Source organism: Epinephelus fuscoguttatus, linkage group LG8 (assembly GCF_011397635.1).
Source record: "Epinephelus fuscoguttatus linkage group LG8, E.fuscoguttatus.final_Chr_v1".
NCBI classification, from domain to species: domain Eukaryota; kingdom Metazoa; phylum Chordata; class Actinopteri; order Perciformes; family Serranidae; genus Epinephelus; species Epinephelus fuscoguttatus.
In genome coordinates, this window is record NC_064759.1 from 3,300,515 (window position 1) to 3,324,356 (window position 23,842).

The 23,842-nt window shown below is 43.5% G+C and overlaps 2 protein-coding genes across 3 annotated transcripts in view; both read right to left on the reverse strand.

Moving 5' to 3' along the window:
* Window positions 1-23,842, reverse strand: part of LOC125893893 (DENN domain-containing protein 4B-like) — a 224,515-nt gene that overhangs the window by 52,880 nt on the left and 147,793 nt on the right. The window lies entirely within an intron of this gene.
* The window catches only part of LOC125893922 (collagen alpha-6(VI) chain-like), a 64,774-nt gene that overhangs the window by 3,644 nt on the left and 37,288 nt on the right, over window positions 1-23,842 (reverse strand). The window contains exons 21-39 of the mRNA XM_049584910.1: window positions 21,954-21,989; window positions 21,797-21,859; window positions 18,410-18,472; window positions 15,149-15,211; window positions 13,670-13,732; window positions 13,517-13,567; window positions 12,981-13,016; window positions 12,789-12,851; window positions 12,631-12,693; window positions 10,443-10,475; window positions 8,503-8,511; window positions 7,441-7,477; window positions 6,972-6,983; window positions 5,795-5,797; window positions 3,522-4,012; window positions 2,089-2,179; window positions 1,193-1,846; window positions 1,000-1,087; window positions 360-505 (exon numbers count right to left, since the gene is read on the reverse strand). Of these exons, the coding sequence (XP_049440867.1) occupies window positions 360-505; window positions 1,000-1,087; window positions 1,193-1,846; window positions 2,089-2,179; window positions 3,522-4,012; window positions 5,795-5,797; window positions 6,972-6,983; window positions 7,441-7,477; window positions 8,503-8,511; window positions 10,443-10,475; window positions 12,631-12,693; window positions 12,789-12,851; window positions 12,981-13,016; window positions 13,517-13,567; window positions 13,670-13,732; window positions 15,149-15,211; window positions 18,410-18,472; window positions 21,797-21,859; window positions 21,954-21,989 (2,065 nt within the window). The remainder of the gene's footprint in view (window positions 1-359; window positions 506-999; window positions 1,088-1,192; window positions 1,847-2,088; window positions 2,180-3,521; window positions 4,013-5,794; window positions 5,798-6,971; window positions 6,984-7,440; window positions 7,478-8,502; window positions 8,512-10,442; window positions 10,476-12,630; window positions 12,694-12,788; window positions 12,852-12,980; window positions 13,017-13,516; window positions 13,568-13,669; window positions 13,733-15,148; window positions 15,212-18,409; window positions 18,473-21,796; window positions 21,860-21,953; window positions 21,990-23,842) is intronic.

Sequence of the window (23,842 nt, forward strand, 5' to 3'; positions counted from 1 at the left end):
GGGGACAAATCCTAGTTGGCTCACATTAGTTATTTGTTGAGAGCATAAATAGAGAGATGTTGAGCTTTTCAGATGATGATCAGTAAGTGTGTGCTCGTAAATCAGCCCTTAAACCTGTCACACACTGCTGGAGACACGACAGACAGGAAGTGTGCATTCATCACTTAGACACAAAAACACTTGGAAGAAAGGGTCCAGGTGAGACAATACTGAAGTTCCCCTTTAGTGTATTCTTTATAGGGATCTGGAGACGATCCTACATTCCTCCCATGACACTGACTCCGCCATTCTGAGCTACAACAAACCATAAAATGTAGTTACAGTGTGTGTAAGTGTGTATTGAGTGGTGTGTGGGCTACCATTGACTTCAGCTCCTGAGAGGGAACTCAGGCTGTCTTCTTTGGTCAACGTTTCAACGACGTCCCGGTGTCTAGACTGAGTCTCTCCTCCTCTCTGCTCCTCAAACTCCTCCGCAAAATCCATCTGTAGGTCTGCTGACCCCTGACTGGACACACAGCAGACACAATTCACTGATTCATGGAAACATTTTCCCAAAACATTACAGAGTTTTATTTTTATCTGTCCTGCTGATCTTATTCTGGATCATTCTGTTTTTAGATTTCTTTCAGTACGGGAAGCCGTTTTGGTCACAAGGAGGAGTCTAGACTCCTGGGCTCTCATCTGAGGCAAAAAAATCAAGCAGACACCATCATCACTGCCTTCTTAAGTTGATGAATCACAGAGCAGGATTACATAATAACAGCATACTTGTAGCTGAAGCAGTGACTTTACTTTGAACCAAATGAGTTCATCACTTGTGTCTGTTTCCAGTTATACAGTCATGCTGTAATCCTCACAGACCTGTTCTCCCTGCTCAGCTTTGTTGGCCTTCAATGAATCAAACATGTAAATGTCACATTTGTGGTGATGATGCATTTTTAATATGTTTCATTTGTTCCCTCGGAGGTTGTGTGTAGATCTTTAAAAAGTGTGAGTTACCCGTTTTCAAATGCTAGAGCCTCTTGTGGCTCCCTCAGCTGGCTGCACATCTGTCTCAGTGAAGGAGGAGGATATGCGTTCGTCCCCACTGAGAGGAGCACACACACATTCAAGTTTGTTGTTGTTTAGAAACAAGAAGAAGAAGTGTCTTTACAGTTATTATCTGGATGAGAAGCTGTCAGTGTGTTCTTACGTGTGAGGGTGGAGAGGAAGACTCTGAAGAAGCGCTGGGCGTAGTCCTGCTCGCCAGGCCTCAGTCTGCCCACGTGGATCAGGTGCTGCTCCACAGGCAAACCGGCCAGCTCCTCCACCTGCGCCTGGTCGTAGCGATCGCCGACTGTCACCACAAACAGCGCCACCCCCTCACACTTGGCCTTCTGGGAGATGTAGCGCAGCCGGGCTTGGTCCTCAGAAGCCGCGCGGGTGCCCACCACGGTTAGCATCGCCCTCCTCCTCCGGGGCTGGCCGGCCTTCAGGAGCACGTCCCTCAGGGTGAACTCCAGCGTCTGTCCCAGCGCCGAGGAGCCGCCCTGCTGCGTCATGTTCCGCAGCAGGTGGCTCCTCATCAGGTTGTGGTTCTGGTAGGTGCCTAGTCCAAACTCCACCTTGGGCTTTCGGGTGCCGCTCTGTTGGACTACAGCCACACGGGCCTGTCTGCCGGCCCTGCGGGGCTGTGGGCTCACGACCAGCTGTTGCACCACAGAGCCAAGCAGCTGCTGGGCGCCGGCATACTCATCAGCCTGTATCTCCCTGGAGCTGTCCAACACCATCACCAGGTCCATGTTGACTTCCTGAGGAGCTGGGACATCCTGGATGAAGGTGCACAACTGTGAACGCCTACAGGGGTCTGAAGACAGAACAATCATCATCACTGACTTGGTTATAAACGGCTCCTGATGTGACTTCACTGATCTTACTTTGAGTTAAATATTTCTGACGGTACCACAAAGTTTTTCAGGTGATCCTCGTCACCAAGTTTTCAGTGTAATCTCAAACTTCAGTAAATGTGCCGGTGAACACACACATATTTGAGAATATGACTAATGATTGATATCAAATGTGAATCCAAGCACGAGGCTCAGTGTTTACCGTAACAGATTGCACAGTCCTTGACCTTCTGCAGGTCTGCAGCCATGTCCCGTCCCATCATTGTATAGACGAAGTTTCTTGTGTCGTCGACCTGAGGCCAAACAGCAGCTGTCATTATTTATCACTCAATTCATTCTGCCAAAAAGTGAGTCTGAGTTACTGTTGGTAAGACATGCAGCCTTAGAGGAGCTACATACAGCTGACACCCAGACTTAGAGGTGCAGAAGTTCTTGTACATGCTCTCCAACATAATTATTTATTTGACAGTGTGATTTTTTTCAAGCACAGCAGCTGTTTCTCCATGTTGAAGACAAATTTCTGACATCGGACAGAAAATGTTTTTGTGACTGATAAGGAGAGACGAAGTACAAACATAACAGGAATTAATTTGTGTTTGAAGGCTGAACCAGCTCCCAAAAAACTCCCTCTGCTGAACAACATTTAAGTAAAATATTGGCACTGGTGTGAAGGTTGTGGTGGATGTGGTGTTGTGTAAAAGGTGGGGAGCACAGGGACTTGAAACAGTTCATAGCAGCAAAATAAACATCTTCAGGGAACATTATTTTACTGAATATGAGACTCTCAAAGCCAGACTAGATGATTTCAGCCTGAACCAACATACGCGGGGTGTCAGGAATGAAAATAAGCGCAACAGTTGCTTATTTTATCTCATGTACTGTGTCACATTCTCTTTTAACACCAAAATCCCCAAACCCACAAACCTGAGGTGTGGGAGCCCTTCTGTGTGGAGTTTGCATGTTCTCCCTGTGTCAGCGTGGGTTTCCTCCAGGTGCTCCAGCTTCCTCCCACAGTCCAAAGACATGCAGGTTAACTGGTCACTCTAAATTGTCCATAGATGTGAATGCGAGTGTGAATGGTTGTCTGTCTCTATGTGTCAACCAACCTCAAACGCAGCCTGAGTAGCACAGAGCGCCTGACCTCGTGTTTTCCAGGCGGTTAAAGACGTGGCATGTGTACTGCCCCAAGAGGTCATGGGTAGGCTCTGCTGTTTGTAATATGTCTGCTGCACCGTAATGATTTGGAGTTCAGTTGTACTGCTTGGCTGCTAAATTATTATTTCGGGTGTTAGAGTGTGTAGCTACCAGGGACCTGTGGATATGTTGAGTTCCAATAACAATATTTGACTGAACAGATAAAAATTAAAATTATGTAATGGCACTTTAGTCAAAGACGTTGCCAACCCATGTTCTAATCTAATTAAGTGACCATCTCGGGGCACAAACACACTGAGTAGTCTGATTACTGGTGTTAGGCTCTTTCTCAGCACCTGAAGTTTGAGGTGATCGATGACTCTTGATCGATACCTTGACGAACTGAAGCGACAGTGTCTAGTCTGGATGTGACTCTCTGAGGCTGCTGGTTCAACAGAAATGACCTTGAGCTTCTGACCTCTGCAGATGAACCAAACCTACCTCCATCGCTCGTTCAACAGCCGGAGCGTTACGCAGAGAGATGACCACTGGGACGATGTTGAGGGCCCGGTACTCCATCATGGCGGTGACAATTTCAGAACTTTCCTGTGACGGCCCATTGGAGAAAAAGACAGCCACCTTCCTCATCATCACTCCTGCACGAACTCGTTTGAAGAGGTTATGAGCCACGAAGCGCATGGCGGCCCCCAGGTTGCGCCGCTCAGGCACTGAGTCCCAGCGGAGGTTCTTCACAGTTTCGATCAGCTTTTTCTTGCGGTGGTAATCCTGGAAGCGGATCAGGTATGTGACACTGGCGTCGTAACCCACCACAGCGACACGAGCGCCGTTCGGACAGTTGCTCTCAGAGATGTTGATGTCCTCCAGCAGGTTGACAAGGGCTTTTCGCTGGTTGTCGAAGTCTGTCTCGGTCACGTCCCCCGACATGTCCAGACCAAACACCAGCTCGGTGGGGTAGGCTGGACAGTCTTTATCTAGAGGAGTTAATGTAGACAAAAATGGAGAATAAAATAACAAATATAACTGAAAACCCTCAAAGTGGAAAAATATTTGTTCAGATTTAGCACGTAACAGATTTCAGAGGTTCGACAGTTTTATTCAAAGTCATAGAAAGACAGAGCAGAAGAGAGCAAGACCCGGGAAATGAGCTCATCAAGACGATTTAAAGTATTCCGCTCCACTCCTACCGCCCTTTTGCCCTCTGACTAGATAAGTGCTCTTTTTGTGAGACATTTTTTTCTTTAATTTCTTTTCGTAATTTTATTTTAAGTTTTATAATTTGGCCCATGGCATCAGTTCTCAATTAAAAGTGTGTTGTATGCCAGACAACTGTGTTGAGCCCCTCCTTCTCTAACCTCCCTTGTTGGAGTTGTTGAACTCCACAAGTTGAAAAAACTTCAACTCGGAGCAGAAAAGCGCCCCACTCCATCTCTTTTTTCGTCATCTTTTTTCCCATAGTCCAGTCGGATGATTTGAGAGGCAGGCCTTCTGTGGTGGTCATGACAACAAGTTTACAGTTGGTAAACAATGGAGGAGAAACTGGTGGTAGTGGTTGCTGGATACCCAGAGCTATACGGCCTGATGATAGACAGCAGGTTGTCAAACCATGATGGAGGAGAAGCTCCTGGACCAACTGGTGGTACTCCCCATGATCCAGCCTCTTTTTTAGGGTCTCATGTTTTCTGAGGGTCTTCACGCTTTCTGTGCGATCAGGGCCCAACTCTCTCTTGTGTACTGGGATTCACCAATTGCCCGGTGTGAGCAGAGACGGATGCTGAATTGTTTTCTGACCTTCACATGTCTTTATAAACCAAAACTTTACTTGAAACAATGTTTACATCTCCCACACCATGGCTCTGATAGTTCATTTAAACACATCTGATGTGCAGCTTGGTGCTGAACAAATGCGCCACACACAAAGACATGTTTGAGGAGATGAGGAGCTGCACGTGTGTGTTCTTTAAGAATATTTAAAGCTTATTTAGAAGATTATTATAAGAATTTGACTATTTAAAGAAACGGATCAGAGAGCCAAGGAAAGGTCTGGAGAAGATAAAATGAGGAGAGGGAAGCAGAATGCACTTAGCCTGACTGTTGCAATTAAACATAGGCCTACTTTGTAGTTTGGAGACTGGTTGGTTTACTATTTCATTTATTCAGAGAACTGTGTTGTTCAGGGTTCTTTCAGCCCTAGAGTGGTCTCCTTTGGTCTGAATCAGGGACTCATGTTGTTCCAAAGTTGTATAATTGCCTAGAGTTGGTTGGTGTTCTCACGGCAGCATTTACAAGAGGACCAGATCAAATGCCTTGTGTGAGAAAGCTGCTCTTGATTGGTCAGAATTTCCATGTGGGAAAAATCCAGGAAGTAAAGCAAACGTTGAAGAAGAGTACACTTGCAAGATAAATGTGACACTTTCTAATGTCACAATGGAGGGACAACTACGCAGGTTGATTTTAGCGCTGCTCATCGTGGACTATATTGCTGTCATTGTTCATTTTAGTCAAAGCATACAGTTTGAAAACGAGGCAAACGCGGCTCCAACTAGAAAACAATGTTTTGATGCATTGGATGTGCTGAATGTGCATATTAAGGCAGTACAGGAGGAGGTGCACATTAATAATCCTCCAGGACTGTAACATGCTCATGTTTAACCCAAACAATGTGTCATGTGACTGCAGTTGCTTCACATCCAGGTCGGAACACCTTCTCACCACAAACCAACCGCACCAGAGTTCCTTTGGAACCGGACTGAGACCACCTCTTCAAGAAGGTCTCGGCCTGGTTGTTTTGGTGCACACCTGAGTGTGATTGCTGTGTTCATACCTGCCCAAACGAACCGCACTGAGGGAGCAGGTGTGAAATTCCCTCAATGTTGTGCAAAGATTTGTTGATTATGATGGTAATTTATTTCATAGATCACTAAACTGTGCACAGTTTAGTTTAATTTATTGTTGCAAACTTACCTGTTTCATTATTATGTTATTTACTGTCTTATTTTATTGTTTGTTTGTTTTGACTTCACGGAGGCGCTCCATGCTCTCCTACAGTCTGATGTCTCTGGACTCGTGGTAGGTTGACTTCAGCTAAGCTCTACAAATATACTTTGCTTTTATGGTTAAAAGTTTGTTTTTTTGTGGCATAAATGAGCCATAACAGCTTGTGAAAACACTAATGAATGTTCTGTGATGATGTTGGGTGGTTGGAGATGTATTTTGAGCGAGGAGCTGTGCAGGTTACTGTGGAGGTAACCTTATTAGCTTGTTGGCCGTTAGTCATTTGATTTGCAGCAAGCTTTACGTGTTTTGTTTCGTTTTGTGTCAGTGCACGTTGAGCTGCACTGTTAATGAGAGCTGGCTGTGGAGGCTGATTTTCTTGTTTTATATTCACCAGTGTCGAAATAAATGCGGGTCCAAGCCGAACAGTGACTGAGAGTGGGTCATCATTTCATCTACACAACACAAGAGTACTAACTTGTTACATGTGCACAAATGTATGTATGTACTGAGGCCTAAAGAGCCCTTCAGGTGTGGGCACACACACAGACAGGTCTCAGCAGGGCGAGCTTTGCAAGCACACGAAAGAATATTTTTGCACATGTGCCAAAACTATTTGTGGAAGGGGTTCCCTTTTTGCCTTGAGCTCCTGCTGCCAAAAATGTCAGTGCATGGGACTGCTCCCAGCACGGTCTATGACTGCACTCTAATTATTATAGATCACCGGCCTCTGCACAATATACTGTGCCTTAATACAGAAACATTATGTAACTGCCCAAAACGATCCAAAATCATCAGTTACAGGCATGAAAAAAGACGGAGGAGTGAAGAGGTGAATTCATATTTTCTTGATGATAAGGAGAGTAAATCTCACAGCTGAAGTTTTGTTCTGTACTCACCACACTGTTCTGAGAGACTGAATGGAGTTATAATACATACCAGTGCAACATTCTGTGTAGAGGAGAAAAAAAGGAAACATTATTTAATTCTGAGGTACTGCAGCAATAAAACATGTCACTACATTTTGCATGGTTGGCTTTCACATTGACAAACTATGTAGAAAAATCCTAACAACATCCACTGTGACTCACTGTGGCAAAAATAAAACATAAGGAGATGATCAGAGCTGTTAACAAAGTTATATTCACAGTCTAAGACAGTCTAAGTGTGAAGGTAGGAGAGAGGATGGCATGCAGGAGGGGGCTGCAGGCTGGAATCAAGCCTGTGGCTGCTGTGGGACACCTGCTCTACCCACTAAGCCACCAGGTGCCCAACAAAACAGTTTTTTAAAATCCTAATAATTAAATTAATGATTTACAGTATGGTATGACTCACTAAAAGGAGACCCACAAATACATGTTTCTATCTTCTAAACAAATCAGCTGGTTCACAAACATGAAACACTTACGACAGTTGTCTCTGATTAACGTGACCAGCTCGCACTCCTGAAACAACAGAAAATAACGTGTGTTTAAATAAATCAATTATTTCTTTTAATGTAGGCAGGTGAGTTTAAAGGAAAGCTTCCAGAAAAATTTCAGACCTTTTACCGCAGTAAAAGTACTGACACCACACTGTGAAAATACACCACTATGAGTAAAAGTCCTGCATTCAAAACCTTCCCAAAGTAAAAGTATGTACATTTAATAAGCAAGAGCGTATGTTGTAAGAGTATGTGTGTTGCAGTAAAATATTTCCTGTGGGTGTTTTCCTATTTTATTTAATATCACTGCTGCATAAATGTGTATGTTGCATTTTACTGCTGTAGATGTTGTGCTCATTTTAACTCCTTTATTTCCTCCTAAGACCTGAACTTTTGTTTGGTATGCATTTTTAATTTCTTGCAGACTGGCTTGGCAGAGATGGCCGCCATCTTGTTTTTGCAGGGATTAGTGTATATTAGGGATGTAACGATTACCGATATTACGGTAAATCTCGGTTAATTTTTACACAGTAAGAATGACCGTTTATGTTTAAATTAATTGCATTATCGCGGTGGATTATCAGGATATGTAATAACAGCCTCATTCAAGTCTTGCGATGCAGGCGCTGCGTGAATGCGTAGCATGTGTAAACACAAAGAATGAAAACATGGCGGAAGGTGGTGAGAGCGACACTCAGGACATTTTCCCCCCAAATAAACACACAAAGTCTGAGGTCTGGGCATACTTTGGGTTTCTGAAGAATGCTGAGAGACAGCTGGTGGAGGACAACTATCCTGTGTGCAGAACATGCAGAAAGAAAGTTGCTGCGAAGGGTAGCAACACTACAAATCTGCTGGCTCATCTCCGTGACCGTCATCCACAGCTTTACAGCCAATGCAAGTTATGCTATGCCAACGCCAGTTATTGTGTGAGGGACTTCAGTTTTACTGAGATTGTCATAATGTGTAACTCTCGACGTATACGGGACATTTGAGCCGTATCTGTCCTCCTAAACAGCGACTAGGTTTTCCGTTTTTGTTTAAGACACTTAGGAGCTAATACTAGCTGAGTAGCTAATAGCCGTATTAGCAGCTATGTTGCTAACATTAAGTGTTTCAAAACGAAACAAAGCTGAAAACACTGAGCGGAGCCGACAGAATATAAACCGACGTAATGTAACGCTAATTGAGATCAACTATGATTGAATCACTGTGATTATAATTATTGTATGGCGAGCTAGAATCGATATAGACGGCCAGTTATGCTTTCTCGACATAAGCTCAAGGAAACAACATAAAACGCTGCCGTGTTAACCTTTGACCGAGAGCACGCACTCCTTTTCTCTGACTCACATGCACACTTCTAATGTGTGAATTATTCTGTGTAATGATGACCATTGCCCTTAGGGTTTTTTTGGTTTCTCCTGCACATTTGTCATATCTATTCTATATATTGTATGTCTTTTGTTCTACTCTTGCATTGTTTTGTTTAATATATATTGTTCCTCTCGTGCTAATAAATAGATAATTAATATATAAATTGTTTACATATTTTGCTGACTGTTAAAATGCACCAGACAAATAAGCTTTGCTCCTGTAATGTGTTTACATATTTTGGTCATTTAAAATAAATGTTTCTGTTGCTGTGCCAATCCCTTGCCCCTTTAATGTTAAAGTTTCATTTTAATATAAGATTTTGGCTGTTAACATTTTGGTATGATAAGGAAGTTGTAAGATTTAGTGAAGTTATTTCAGTGTATCTATTTTTTGGACATTTTACAGCGTTTAAAAAAAATATCGCAATATTATCGTTTACCGTGATAATTTGGTCACTATAATCGAGATATCAAATTTTCCATATCGTTACATCCCTAGTGTATTGTGCTCTTACTACCACTAGATGAGACAAAAATGTGTCCATGAATGAGGACAACAGGTCTAAGTTGAGCAGTCTACAGAGATGCATCATGGTCTATAAGATCATCATACGTTCAGGGTTCCTACACATTTGGAATTTCCATACTTTTCCATACCCTAATTTCCAGACTTCTCTGCGTTTTTTTTCTTCCAGAGAATTTGCGGCATCTGAGTAAATATATCAGTGTATCATATTTCACATCACATTTAATTATTCTTAATAGGCAACTGTAGCCAAGTACCATAATGGCATGCAAATAAAAACTCAGGTAAGTTCAGTGTCTGGGCTGAGGCAAAAAGGTTGGGACTCTGGGTGCAAGCGATGCAGTAACGAGACGTCTGTGTTTTTCCCTTTCATGTGGCTCAGAATCGCCTTCTCCCCCATGTTGGCGATGTCAAACGATTTCACACAAAGCTTGCATCTAGCTGTGTGTGTGAATTGGGAATCCTTGGCCAACCAGTATTTATATACGGTATTGTCAAGCCATACATCCAAAAACTTGCATCTACCCATTGTGAACCACATGAAACTCAACTTCTTGTCGAAGGTGCAGTGTTGGAGTGAAACTTGATACCTGGGGGGCTGGAGGAGGGTCATGGGGCAGCGGACTGGACAAACCACTTGTCAATCAGGTAAAAAGGGGCGGTATGTTTTCTGAGACGTTTGCTCTCACACAAACTGTGCTTGGCCCGGCATAAAACACGATCCAGATTGATTACATTCTTTTTGGAAATACCTAATTTTCTATTTTAGAAAACAGTATTTTAGAACAGTGGTAATAGTCTGGAAACATCAATATTTTTCCATACTTTATTTTTCATTTTCCATACTTTTTAATACCTGGAAATTGATCAAATTTATTTCCATACTTTTCCATACTTGTGTAGGAACCCTGTATGTTTGTAGCGTGGCTGTTCATCATCCACCTGTCATCTGTCAGACAAATGTAGCGCAGTAAAAATACAGCAGTTACCTCTAAGATGTGGAGAAGGAGGAGAAGGAAGAAGTATCCTAAAACGATCTTAAGCACAGTATTTGACTGAACAGTTAGATTCCAGCAGTGACTTACAGGCTCTCTCTCTCCAGGAGGACCTTTGGGACCCTGGATGGAGAGAAAAGAACGACATCAGTAAACTGGTATCATTATGATTATTAAAACTGTGGTAATCTACTGAGGGAGTTACGGTCAGACACCTTCTGACACAAGAACCAGGCAGAAGATCTGCGCTGTGTTAAAAGCTCCCAGTAGTTTTAACTGTGTAACATTTCGATCTAACAGATCTTCATCAGGCATTTTGAAATCACAAAGCAGAACAAGCAACATTAAGACACAAACACATTCATCTTAATCCACTCTCAGGTTGAAACAATCAGAGCAGAGCTGCACGGCGCTCTCTGACACTCCTACACGGGGAACAGAACACAGGTTCATCCCAATACCTGATCTCACATCCACGTTTCCCCTCACGTGCATCTCTTCCTCGTGTCTTAGCTCCGCCCTCGTAGGACACGGAGGGGGAGATGTGAGGAGACAGATACATAGGAGATACAGTAAAGATACAGATGCAGTTCTCAGTAGCAGAGCAGCAGTGTTTCCTCTCCGTCTAACAAACACATGAACAACAAACTGCGTTGTGTATTTTATAATCTGTCCTGTGTCCTGCTCAGAGTCACACTGTGTTTATATGATTTATTCATTGCTTGCATCTGTATTCATTCAGTTCATCAGTTAATAACCCAGAATATGGCTGCGATGTCTTTGAACTCTGGAAATAATTTATTAGGCCAGATGTTTCAGGGAAAAGTGAAAATCTGTAACTCATCAACCCGACGCTCAGGAATGATCAGCCTCAGTGGGAGTGAATGCTAATGACAGTCAGTGATGTTAAAGTGTTTCTGACAGACAGGCTCTCTGACTATAACTGTATCAATAATAACAGATGATGAGGGAAATAACAGATGATGAAGAGAAAACTATCTTACTATATAATGACGAAAACTGTGTGTGTGTCTATTCTGTGTTTTTCTCCTCACTGACTTGGTCAATTCATGTGAAATTTGGCACAGTGGTAGAGGGTCATGGGAGGATGCCAATGATATTACATCAATTGGCAACTGGGTGGCGCTATAACAACAGAAGAATGCTCAACAATGGCTAAAATGCGACCGATCGCTGTGGCTCCCCCTGTGGACCAATGTTGGTGTTGTTTCTAATGTTTGGTATGACTAAGTCATGGTATGGTATGCTGTACATAATCACGGAAACTGTCAGTGTGTCATTCTGTCAGTCAGTCATTCTGTCTGTCCCACGTTTTTCTACTCACTGACGTGGTCAATCTATGTGAAACTGCACATAGGCATTGAGGACTGGCATAGGTAGAAGGTGACAAAGCTACCAATGGCTATGGACTAGTGTCTGATAAATAAGGAAAGTTGTTTGTTTCCTTTTCTCGTTCAGATTTTTAACTGAATGAATCAGAAAACAAATAAAATATAAAACTTGTCAGTGACACACTGAGTTTAATCTCTTATCTGTCTTCACTCTGTATGAAACTCCAGTGATGTTGGGATGTATCAGATCAGTCCAATCAGCTGTCCAATCAATAACTGATATCCAATCAGGGGGTGTGTCAGTCGGTAAAAAACTTCTGCGAAGGCTGCACTCATGTATCCTTGCTTCCCTCCCCTCTGAAAGCCTCCTCTCTGCTTGACTCCTAGGAGCGTATTTAACGAATTGAGATGTCCTTCAAGATGGTGGATGTCGATCAATAGCCGGGTCAAGTGATTGAGGATAGAGGAGTCAAGGAGTTGAGAAGGGGTATTGGGATGAACCCCATGTCTCCATGAAAAGAAACCAAAACAATGAAAGCAATACTATACAAGGATACACTGAATCCTACACATCAGAGGTTACATCATAGACGCATCACAAATCATCAAAAAAAAAAAAATCATGAAAAACTACGATATAGAAAAATACATGAAAAAAGTTGAAAAAATAAGAAATAAAAACATAGTAAACTGTTTGAGATGCCAGCGAGTTCAGTCTTTAGGTTAGCCCGAATTTGTGTCAGACAGGAGAACAACACAAACAAGTTCCAGACACCTTCTGACGGCCGTATAAGCAGCCTGATACTCAGATTACATTATCAATAAGCTAACACATCACTACTGATGCCTCCTGTTGCTGTGAGAGTAAAGGAGGAGGTGTTTCTATTCGCTGATGACGACTGAACTAACTCTGAACACTCTCTCACCCTGTGTCCTTGAGCTCCCTTGTCTCCAGGTGGGCCTGGATCTCCCGTCCTGCCTGAGTTCCCCTGGATTGATCAGACCAGAAATAAAAAAAAAAAGTCACAGATGCAGCACAGTAGAAATAAAACAAAAAAAAATGAGGAGATATTTTGTGGCTCACCCCTCGACCTTGGTTCCCTTTACGTCCTGGATATCCTATAGTTCCCTTCTGACCGTCCTCACCCTGAACACACGCAAAGAAAACCGTGTCACTCATGTCTGAACCGTTTGGACTCCAACATGTTTCCTCATGTTCATGTGTTGGTGTCAGATTTGATTTAGACTTCACTTCTTAGGAAACAGATGGACTCACCGCAAGACCGGGGTAACCAGGGAAACCAGGATCTCCCTGTAAAGAGAGGGTAAACAGTAATGAACTGCCCTTGTATAGCGCATTTCTAGTCTTCAAACCACTCAAAGTGCTTTTACACCATGTCACATTCACCCATTCACACGCTGGAGGCCAGTCTACTGATTAGTGGACGACCTGCTGTCCCTCTGAGCCACGGCCGCTTAACAGTGATCATCTACTGTGGGTAAAATCTTCTGATGTCAAGAGGATTTTCTGTTATAACGTCATTTAAATTCATTTAAATTTTGCACTAAATTTGGATGGAAACTGTTGAGATAGTTTAACATATACAATGTACTCACAAGTAAGTTGTTTCATAAACTCTTTGCAGACAGTTGGGTCCACTTTTATTCAGTTAAACTTTGGCAAATTCTTGAAAAACTCAGTTGAATTGGAGTTGTGTGTTTCTTGATGATTTTCTGGAAATTCCCTTAAAATTCGCACAAAGTTTTAATGGAAACTTTTCAGGCATTTCAAGTTGTTAAGGTGGGCTCTACCTTGACACCCTTGGATCCTTTAGGTCCGAATCCGTCTCTGCCGTCCTCACCCTGAAGCAGAGGACAGACAGACGGTCAGAGTCAGTAACCGAACGATGAATACACAGTTTACATTACAGTCTTTACAAACACAGCAGATGTTCAGCTCCTCACCGGCATCCCTCTGGGTCCCTCTGATCCCGGAGCTCCCTTAACACCCGGCTCTCCTGGTTGGCCCTTTGAAAACAAAAAAAGTATTAATAAAGAAATCACATTTGAGGCGTTCATTTAACTGTTCAGTGAATGTCTGCTTCCTACGTTGTTCACGTTCCCCTCAGGATGAACTGTAACAGTGATCTTCTGACTTTTCACCCCATTTCAATGAGTCCAACGTGCTTTACAACCAAATACCTGCAGAACAACTGGAACTCCCATCAGCCTCAGCTGTACTCTTTGTTAACTGATAATTAGCTAATGTTAGCATGCTTGTTAATAGAAACAAACTCTTGAAAGTGACCCATCTGGCAAGCAAAATCATTGGCTTAACTACTCCCAACCGATCTGACAGCGTCACCTCATCTCTGAGCCGTAAAGCACTAGGAATCACACAGGACCCTGACCATCCACTCCACCAATACTTCATTCCCCTCCCCTCCGGCTGTAGGTACAGGCTACCTCTGTGCAAAAAAGCCAAGTTCAGTAAGAGTTTCATTCCTGCTACTATATGTGCCCTGAATAACATCTGTCTGACAATGTTTCAGCCTGTGGTGTGTTTGTATGTCTATGTACTTGTTAATGTCATTTAACCCCCGTTTGCCTGTTAACGTTTTAGCACTGACTGTAAAAAGAACTTCCTTGCAAAGGGCTAAAAAAACTAAACTAAACTAACATGTAAACTAAGATGCTGATCATGATTAACTTTAGACCTGCTCAACATCAACACTGCTGCGTCAGTGCAGCCTCATAGAGCTGCGAGCACGACTGCAGACTTTCAGGGCTTTATTTGAACCATCTATAGCTCAGAGTCTAAAATTCATTGTGTAAGCACATTTAGGACACGTCCAGCTCCACTTTTGCACACGGTGCATATTCTGGTGAAAAGTAAGGCCAAAAGGGGCAAAAAGGTTGCATTTTGTCCCTTAGTTAATCATAATTGTGTTTTTTGGACATAACATGAATTCAACCAATCTGCGTCTCTCTCTCTGAATGCCAGGTGAACCTGCACCTGATGCTGTTTACATGGCAGCAGCGAGCTGTTACATGCTGAGAGTAATGCAGTAAGTGCAGTGATGTCACTGCAGAAAATATTGCGGGGCTTTTAAACAGCTTAACTAAAAACTGTAGTTATAAACCTGACAGAGGAAACAAGTGAACTTTTAGCTTCTGAAATAATTGATGAAGTCGGCCTAAACCTGACAGTGACAGAGGAGCTGCGCTGTGTGCTGGATTCAAGATGGGCCCACAGTGTTTGTTTCAAATGTTACTTGAGTATAACTACAGAAGTATTATTACAAAATGTACTTAAAGTATCAAAAGTAAAAGTACCATGCAGAATGGGTCCCTCCACAGAGTTATATTATCATAATATTAGTATAATATTAGCTAATAAGAAATACATGTAAGAGCATTTTATAGTTGTAGTGTGTCACACACCTTCTGTCCATTAGGGCCACGGCGTCCAGCTGATCCCTTGTCTCCAGGTGATCCTTGTGGTCCCTGCAGGAGAACCAACAGGATGGTCGCATCGTTCACAAAGTATCACAGTTTATCACAACTGCTGAAACAACAGTTTATGATCTGACATTAAAACAAGGACACATCAACATTCAGTACAGGTAAAAACCAAGTGGCAGCCTCCAAGGCTGAGAAATGAAGCCAACACCTAAGTGCAAAAACTGCAGTTCCTCTTATGACCACTTGAGGCTGACCCCATGGAAACAATCCTTGAAGACCTCCTTGTTAAAATGTCCAACTTTACAGCAGAGATAAACATGTTTAAAGCCTGATACAAAAACAGTTCTGGTCCCCGTAACCAATGTCAACATTCACGACAATTGTACAGGAGTGATTTTTTTTTTTTTTTATAAAACTCACCTGTTCACTTTTTTTTAAGATTATTTTTAATGGCTTTTTGCCTTTATTGACAGGACAGAAGGTGAAATGGGGAGACAGAGAGAGAGTGGGGACTGACATGCAGCAAAGGGCCGCGAGCCAGATTCGAACCCACGGCCGCTGCAGCGAGGCAATGCCTCTGTACATGGGGCGCCGGCACTATCCACTACGCTACCGATGCCCCACCTGTTTACATTTTATTAAGGATAAAAGTTATACATAATCAAAGGTGAGGCCTCTTTGAGTGACCGGCCGTCTGCTAGAAGTCTCCTTGGCTTCTCAGTCAGATCCACCCCTCACTCTGCCACAGCTCCGTCCTCTCGACCAAATATGGTCACATCTAGCTCCAAAACACCAAAATGGTGCTGACCGTGTCCGTCCCTTTATGACCACAGTGTACCCATCTTCTGATGGCTACTTCCAGCAGGATAACGCACCATGTCACAAAGCTCACATCATCTCAAACATGACAATGAGTTCACTGTACTCCAATGGCCTCCACAGTCACCAGATCTCAGTCCAATAGAGCACCTTTGGGATGTGCTGGAACGGGAGATTCTCATCATGGATGTGCAGCCGACAAATCTGCAGCAACTGTGTGATGTCATCATGTCAATATGGACCAACATCTCTGAGGAATGTTTCCAGCTCCTTGTTAAATCTGTGACACCAAGAATTAAAAAGGGCGTCCAACCCCGTACAAGCAGGGTGTACCTAATAAAGTGGCCATTGAGTATATATGTCTTTTAGCATACTGAAGCTTTTAAACTGGCTACAAACACATGTAAATCACTGACATGCCTTGTTTGTTATCAATGGCAAAACTTCAGACTACAACCTTGAGGTGAGCAGCTGGAGAAGCAGAATATGTTCAGATTAAATGAAGTGTACGAGCTGAGAACTGAACGTAAGTGTGTTTTAATGAGTAAATTTCACACGCTCATAAATAATGATGTTGGCTGTGTGCAGTCAGGTCACACACTGCTGTAATCACAAACATCCAACATGAGGTCACACTGTAAAAACCCCCCAACTTGTTTAAGAAGTGAGAAACTAAAACTAAAATACAAGCAAATGTTTTGCGGTAGAAAACAAAAAAGAATCTAATGACTGCTAGCCTGAAATCCAACTCATGGGAACATGTTACCCTCCAGCGGACCTCCTAATGATCTGTGTAATGAATGCAATTTGTTGTTACGGTAATATTTCCACAGTCACGTTTCCTGATTACACTAAAGATTATCTGTTCAGTTTTCCTGTCGGAGCTGAGTCCACATTTCATTCAGTCTAATTAGGCCCAGTCGAGTCCTGTTGTCCTGCTGCAGGTCTCAGGTCCGTCTGTCTGATACCTGAGTGGATCCTGGTGGACTGTGCAATAGCTCTGATCACGTGGTATGCCATGAACAACATACAGTGTTTGTATGTTTGTTATTTTCCCTCTTACCTGTGGTGCTGATAATCAGTCTAGATTGTTTTAGTGTGAGCTGTCGAGTGTTGTCGGCTGTAGGGATGTCTACCTTCTCTCCAGTAAAACAGATGGCACTCGGCCTGCCACGTGATCTCACCCCAACTGGTCATATTTTGCTGCTTTGGCAGAAGCTGTGGTGTTACTTTAATGACGCTGGGTGCAGCCTTTTCTCTTGTATTTTTGACGTAGAAGGGGTGGATGGTGAGAAGGAGATGGAGGTTAGGTTTAGAACTTCTTGGTTATGGTTAAGAAAAGATCACCGATGTCACTGTCACAGCTGGCTTTGAGTGACACACATGCTGGTTGATTTGGTGGAAAGCCCCGTGTGTCTCACACAGATGCTAAACCATGGCTGTATAAAGAGAACTGGATACAGTGTTGGAGACGGGACCCCGTTCATTCCTATGAAAGTTGCTCAGAGGCGCATGAAGCAAAACATGTTCAACTGCTGCTTATAAAATTAACCAGATGATCAGCACTGCCTCTGCATCATTGCGAGTAGGCAGAATCCTCGTTAAGTTTCATATACCTCTTATTATCTATCTTTTTATTCTATTCTGTGCTGCTGCAAAAACCGAATCTCTCCTCTGGGGATTAATAACAATCAGTGGTTTGCAGCGGTGTCTGCAGTGATGTAGGGACTGTGATGGACCGCCATGGTGAAGAGGGAGCTGAGCCAGAAGGCAGAGCTTTTGATTTACTGGTCCATTTCCGTCCCAACCCTCACCTATGGTCATGAGCTCTGGGTAGTGACCGAAAGAATGAGGTCACAGATACAAGCGGCTGAAATGAGTTTCCTCTGTAGGGTGTCTGGGCTCAGCCTTAGAGATAGGGGGAGGAGCCCAGACATCTGGAGGGAGCTCGGAGTAGAGCCGCTGCTCCTTCTCATTGAAAGGGGTTAGTTGAAGTGGTTCAACATGTTCAACTGGTAGGAGGCCCCGGGGCAGACCCAGAACACACTGGAGGGATTATATATCTCGTCTGGCCTGGGAACGACTCGGGATCCTCCAGGAGGAGCTGGAAAGCGTTGCTGAGGAGAGGGACGTCTGGGGTGCTTTCCTCAGCCTGCTGCCTCTGCGACGGGGCTTCGGAAAAGCAGTTGAAAATAGATGGATGGATGAATAAAGGTTTATCTTATTTCACATAAACATTGGAAGGGTTTTTGGTCGCTGTCCAGAGTGGTCCCAGAGAGATCTCTTCTTAAAGTCCTGTCAGTGTGAAACAACTGAATCCACAGTGCTCAGTCTGTGTCAGAATATACTGAAACGTTCAACCAAAGCTCATAAGAAGCTTCAGACAGATGAAGCAGGAGGATGTTGAGGTAATGCACTGACCTGAGGTCCAGGAGAACCATTGATTCCTTTTGGGCCGCGATCACCGGGTCCCCCTCTGCGTCCCTGCAGAGACAACACAGACTGGTTTAGGACACTTGTGTGCTCACCTGATTCCTTACCTGACACGGGTTCCCACAGCTCCCTGGGACTACTTATTCATTGGCTCTGACCCTCATATTCTTCTTCGATGAATATAGGTGGGGTAAAAAAACCTCTGATTGGAGGTCAGGTTTAGGCAGGAGGCGTGAGACTGGTTAGGGTTAAGATAAGAATGTCAGGTAAGCCAATCAGAGGCAGCGTAATGCTGTGTTCACACAATGAACTACGCAGCAACAGGTTACATTTCAATTTCATGAAGCTACAAACTGACACCCAACACTTGTTGCTGCAGACGGGCGTGACACACTACAAACGGAAGTTGAGCTGGCCTCTACTTTTTAGCGTTCAAATGATGCGATGAAGTGTCAGCCAATCATGTTTTTAGTTAGCTGAGCTATGCTAGCTTTATGTGCGTTGCAGAGCACACGGGGATGAAATGGTGCAGGCTGTTCTTACAGATTTTTCGTGTGTTTTCCTTCTAATGGCAATGGCAATATCCCACGTATATATCTAAAGGCTGTGATTACGAAACTAATTCGCTGACAGCAGTAAACAAGGAAGCAGTTCTAAGGAGGCAGGTTGGGGTGGAGGATAAGTCACAAAAAACGGACTTTCGCCCAGGAGTCACGTGTTCGGATCCATGTGAACTTTGCGTCATTTTAAGGTACATCCTCACCACGTTTCTGTTCCTAAATCTAACCAAAGTAACTATGCTTGCCTAAACTTTACCTCCATAACATTACGTTAATTACATAACTGTACGTTAAAGACGTATCGTCATTTGTGTGGCGCAAACTCGTATCATACGAACTGTTCTATGAGAATAGGTTAAATCAGGCAGCAAAATGTGACGTTAAAATGGGGATCAGACATTTGTCGAAAGCATAGATATTTTTTTCACCAAATACAAACTTAAGATGGCGTTCACACGACATACAAGCCTGTCACGACATAACTAAGTTAACAAGCGCTAGAGCAATGCTTCAATGGAGACTCTGGGTAATGTAGTTGGCCGTGCTGTTGATGTGTTGCTCGTGGTGGGAACACAACACAAGGCAGAGAAGGGTGGGTCATGTCTTTGCCCTCATAAGAAATAAATAGGCTATCGTGCCCTGTTCTCCTCCTCAGGCAACATCACAACCTTAAAATGTGTACCTGCAATTCAAATAAAAAGACTGATTTATTTTTAGTCAGTGAAACTGCTGCAGTGCCCGCTCACCTGTCAGCGATCCTGCAAGACCTGACATCATCACCGCTCCACCACCCGTCTCCCCTGTCCCCAATACAGTGCCTAAACCTGACCCAACGTCTTCAGCGTTTACAATCATATACATAATATGTTATGAAATCATTACTGTGTGTGGGAACCGACAATAAAGATAACATTTAGAATGTATTATTGTGGCACCAGAACTCTGTGCAGCTCAGTCTGGCACATCAGTACAACCACAAGTTAGCCTGGAGCCCTGCTGTACAGAGAACAATTCACTGGCCATTAAATTTCCACAGAATTCCGAGGAAAGCATTAAACTATCAGCAGGAGGATTGGACAGCATAAAGCAGCATTACTCAGTTATTTTCATTGGCTCTTTACTTTAATTTTTTCCTTTTCTCCTCAGTCGACACAGACACACATGGTCTTGTTTTCACTGAGGAGTTCAGCTGAAATTCTGTGGAAGTCTGTCCGCCAGCCAAGGCAACTATTCATCACATCCAAATCTGTAAAATTCCCCTTTCTCCACACCAAAGCCGGACCCGACTGACTCCACAGCTCTTTGCTTTAAACCTTATTGCTGTTCTGTTCATGTGACTGTCAGAAAAAACATCTGCATGTCTGGGACATGAACAGCTCTCAACATGACTCTTAAGCTCACTTGGCAACACTTTTTTTTCCCCAGAGGCAAAGCATGGACAGCTGAAAGGGGAGTGGAGAGAGTTTTGGGTTACTATGACAACCAACAACTGTGAGCATGTGTATATATATATATATATAAAAAAAGAACCTAGACTTCCTGAAGAAGATGCAGTGTGAGATCTGGAAGCTGCTGATGGTCCCAGCTGTGGCTCTGGCAGCAATTATTGAGTGCAGCTGAAATTGTATCAAACGCTACAGACTTGTTCGTCATTCCCATCCGTACAACTTTGCTGAATTGGTTACCAACCACGCCTCGAAGCAGGATTCAAACTACCAACCTTTGGATCTAAAAGGGGCACAGAACTGACCCTTAGGCCCTGATCACACAGGAAGTGTTTCAGCAGCTGGAGGCAGCTTTTGGTAATAGTTTTTAATGAGAATGAAGCTTTTCACTCGTGTTGTGATGTGACTCGTGTGTCTGCACTCTGGACGCCTGGTGTTTATGCCAGAGCGCTCTGAACTCCTCGAGTTCAAAAAAACTTCAACTCAGAGCAGAAAAGCGCCCACATCATCTCTGCTTTTTTCCCATTGTCCAATGGGATGATTTGAGAGGCGCGGCTTCTGTGGTGGTCATGACAACAAGTTTACAGTTGGTAAACAATGGAGGAGAAACTGGTGGTAGTGGTTGCTGGATACCCAGAGCTATACGGCCTGATGATAGACAGCAGGTTGTCTGTTAACGTCCATGATGGAGGAGAAGCTCCTGGACCAACTGGTGGCACTCCCCATGATCCAGCCTCTTTTTTAGGGTCTCATGTACCCACACAGATCTCTGTTTATCTGCTGACAGCCTCTCACCCTCAACCACAGCTACAGACAGCACCCTCTGCCTCAACATGGCAGCAACTACACACTGATTACTGTCAAATAAATACAATAAACAAACGGTAGATTGATTACACAGGAAAGTTAGAATAAGTAGGTGAGTCCTTGGCTGCCTGACAAGGACAGCAGTCCAGGTAAATGGCCTCGTTGAGCTGCAACTGTAGCTCCACTAAACTGTGCACGTAATTATACTGCATGTAACACGGAGCACAAATTCTAATTTTGTTAATTTCCCTAAACCAAAGCTTGCAGGTCAAAAATTGCACATTATTAAGTATTATGTTATATCTTAAACAGCAGCATCATGTCTCAGCGCTGCACATGTGAGTCACTCTCACAGGGTTTGACATTATTCCCTCAAGGTGAAGCCTGCATGAGTCAGGTTTCGAACCATCAACCCTGCGCTTCCCAAAACTCCTGATGATTTTCACCATGTGTACTACCCACTATAGTACCAACCATCCTGGTCTGTGAGAGTGAAAAATTAACACTTAAAAAGGCAAGAGAGATCAGGAGGAGAGAAGACCTGGCAACAGCTGTTCACCCACCTGCGGACCAGCAGCACCTGGGCTGCCAGGAAGTCCTGGATCACCTGGATCTCCTGGTAAACCCTGCACACACACAGTTCAAAAAGAGTATTTCAGTGTGTAATAGATACATAAACCTTTACCTCAATAACTGAAGGTTGTTGAGTTCCTCTCCTACCTTCCCACCCGGAGAGCCTCTTCTTCCATCTGGACCCTGCACAGCACAAACAGCATGTTTAATACACACTGTCATATTCACTGTAAGATAGGGTTGTTTCTATTTACAAAAAAAAGCTAGAGCTACTGGTGACAGAAGTCATTGTAGCATGTGTGTCACTGTGCAGCCGACCATGCTGTGTTTCTGAAGTGCAGTTAGTCTACTTAGACAAGTCCTGCTGGGTTTGAATAAGGCCCACAGAATAATGGATATAAATAAAAGGAAATAACCACTCTCCTTACTGGAGTACCTGATGATGGGTCGCCATCAGTGGGCTGAACAGAGATGATGTGTTGAAAAGACCCTTTTAGTAACTGTGGTTAAATGTGATAAGACCAAAGGACTGGACGGAGGCCATCATCAAAAATGCTCACATGTGCAGCGCACACTTCATATCAGGTCAGGGAAAAAGTATTTCCTGTTGTAGGGATGAATAAGGTTATGTGTATTAAGGGTTATCATGTCCACCTCATCAGAAACTGGGGAGGGATTAAGAGGAAGATTGGATTTCTCTGCAACGCTAACTTTTTAGCACATTAGTTTAGGTTTAGGTTGGGAAAACAGTTTAATGGTCTAACTCAACAATTCAGTGCGATGCAGCTCCCCGTCTTCTCTCGTATTCAACAAGCATCTTCAAACATGCTTAATGTGTTAAAGAAATAACTGACCTTGCTTTACCCAAATTATAGTGGTATAGTATATGCTAGTATAAAATAGAAAAACGTACTTGGCCGCATTTCCCAGATCGCTCTTAGCTTAAGACGATCTTTCACTAAGAAGGAGTCGTATGATCGAGCTGACCCACTCTTAACAGTCTTCTTAGCGACCAAACGCTCACAGATCCAGCCGCGGCAGGCACATTAATATTACACTAAGCAAGGAAATGTTAAAACAGTGCGCAGCATATATATTTTGATCTATTTTATACTTCAGATTTATATTGTTTAGCATTAACTGGTGACAGAAAAGAACAAATTTCATTCTGCAGGGAAACACGTGTCCTTGCTGTGCATATGACAATAAACACTTTGAATCTTGAATCTATAATGTTTTATGAAGACCCTGTGTGCGCTCAGAGCTGTGGCACAAGTTACGCACCGAAATCTGGCGGAAGATAAATAATAATAAGACGAAAGATAAGTATGAGGAATAACAAGCGTGTGCCTGTATGTGCACAGCATATACAGGCACACAAATAAAATGAATCATCATGATGATCATTTATCATAATTTGTCCGCACATATCCCACATGTGACAGAAACACATCCACCCTCCAAACTTGCAACATTTCACAGACATCAGGCAACTGACAGGTGTAATTGAGCTCAGCTGGAACCTCATCAAGGGACGCTCCCCCTGCTACTCTACATAAAGGCATTGCCACATCACACATGTGAGATACCATGGCTGCTTCACAGCATATTCTCTCTGCTAACCAACAGTTTCGCCGTGTGCGAAGCCAAACCGTATATGTAAATGCATCTGTGCATCTGTGCATTTGTGCATCTGTGCATCTGTGCATCTGTGCATCTGTGCATCTGTGCATCTGTGCATCTGTGCATCAGTGCATCTGTGCATCTGTGCATCAGTGCATCTGTGCATCTGTGCATCAGTGCATCTGTGCATCAGTGCATCTGTGCATCAGTGCATCTGTGCATCAGTGCATCTGTGCATCAGTGCATCTGTGCATCAGTGCATCTGTGCATCTGTGCATCTGTGCATCAGTGCATCTGTGCATCTGTGCATCAGTGCATCAGTGCATCTGTGCATCTGTGCATCAGTGCATCATTGCATCTGTGCATCAGTGCATCAGTGCATCAGTGCATCAGTGCATCAGTGCATCATTGCA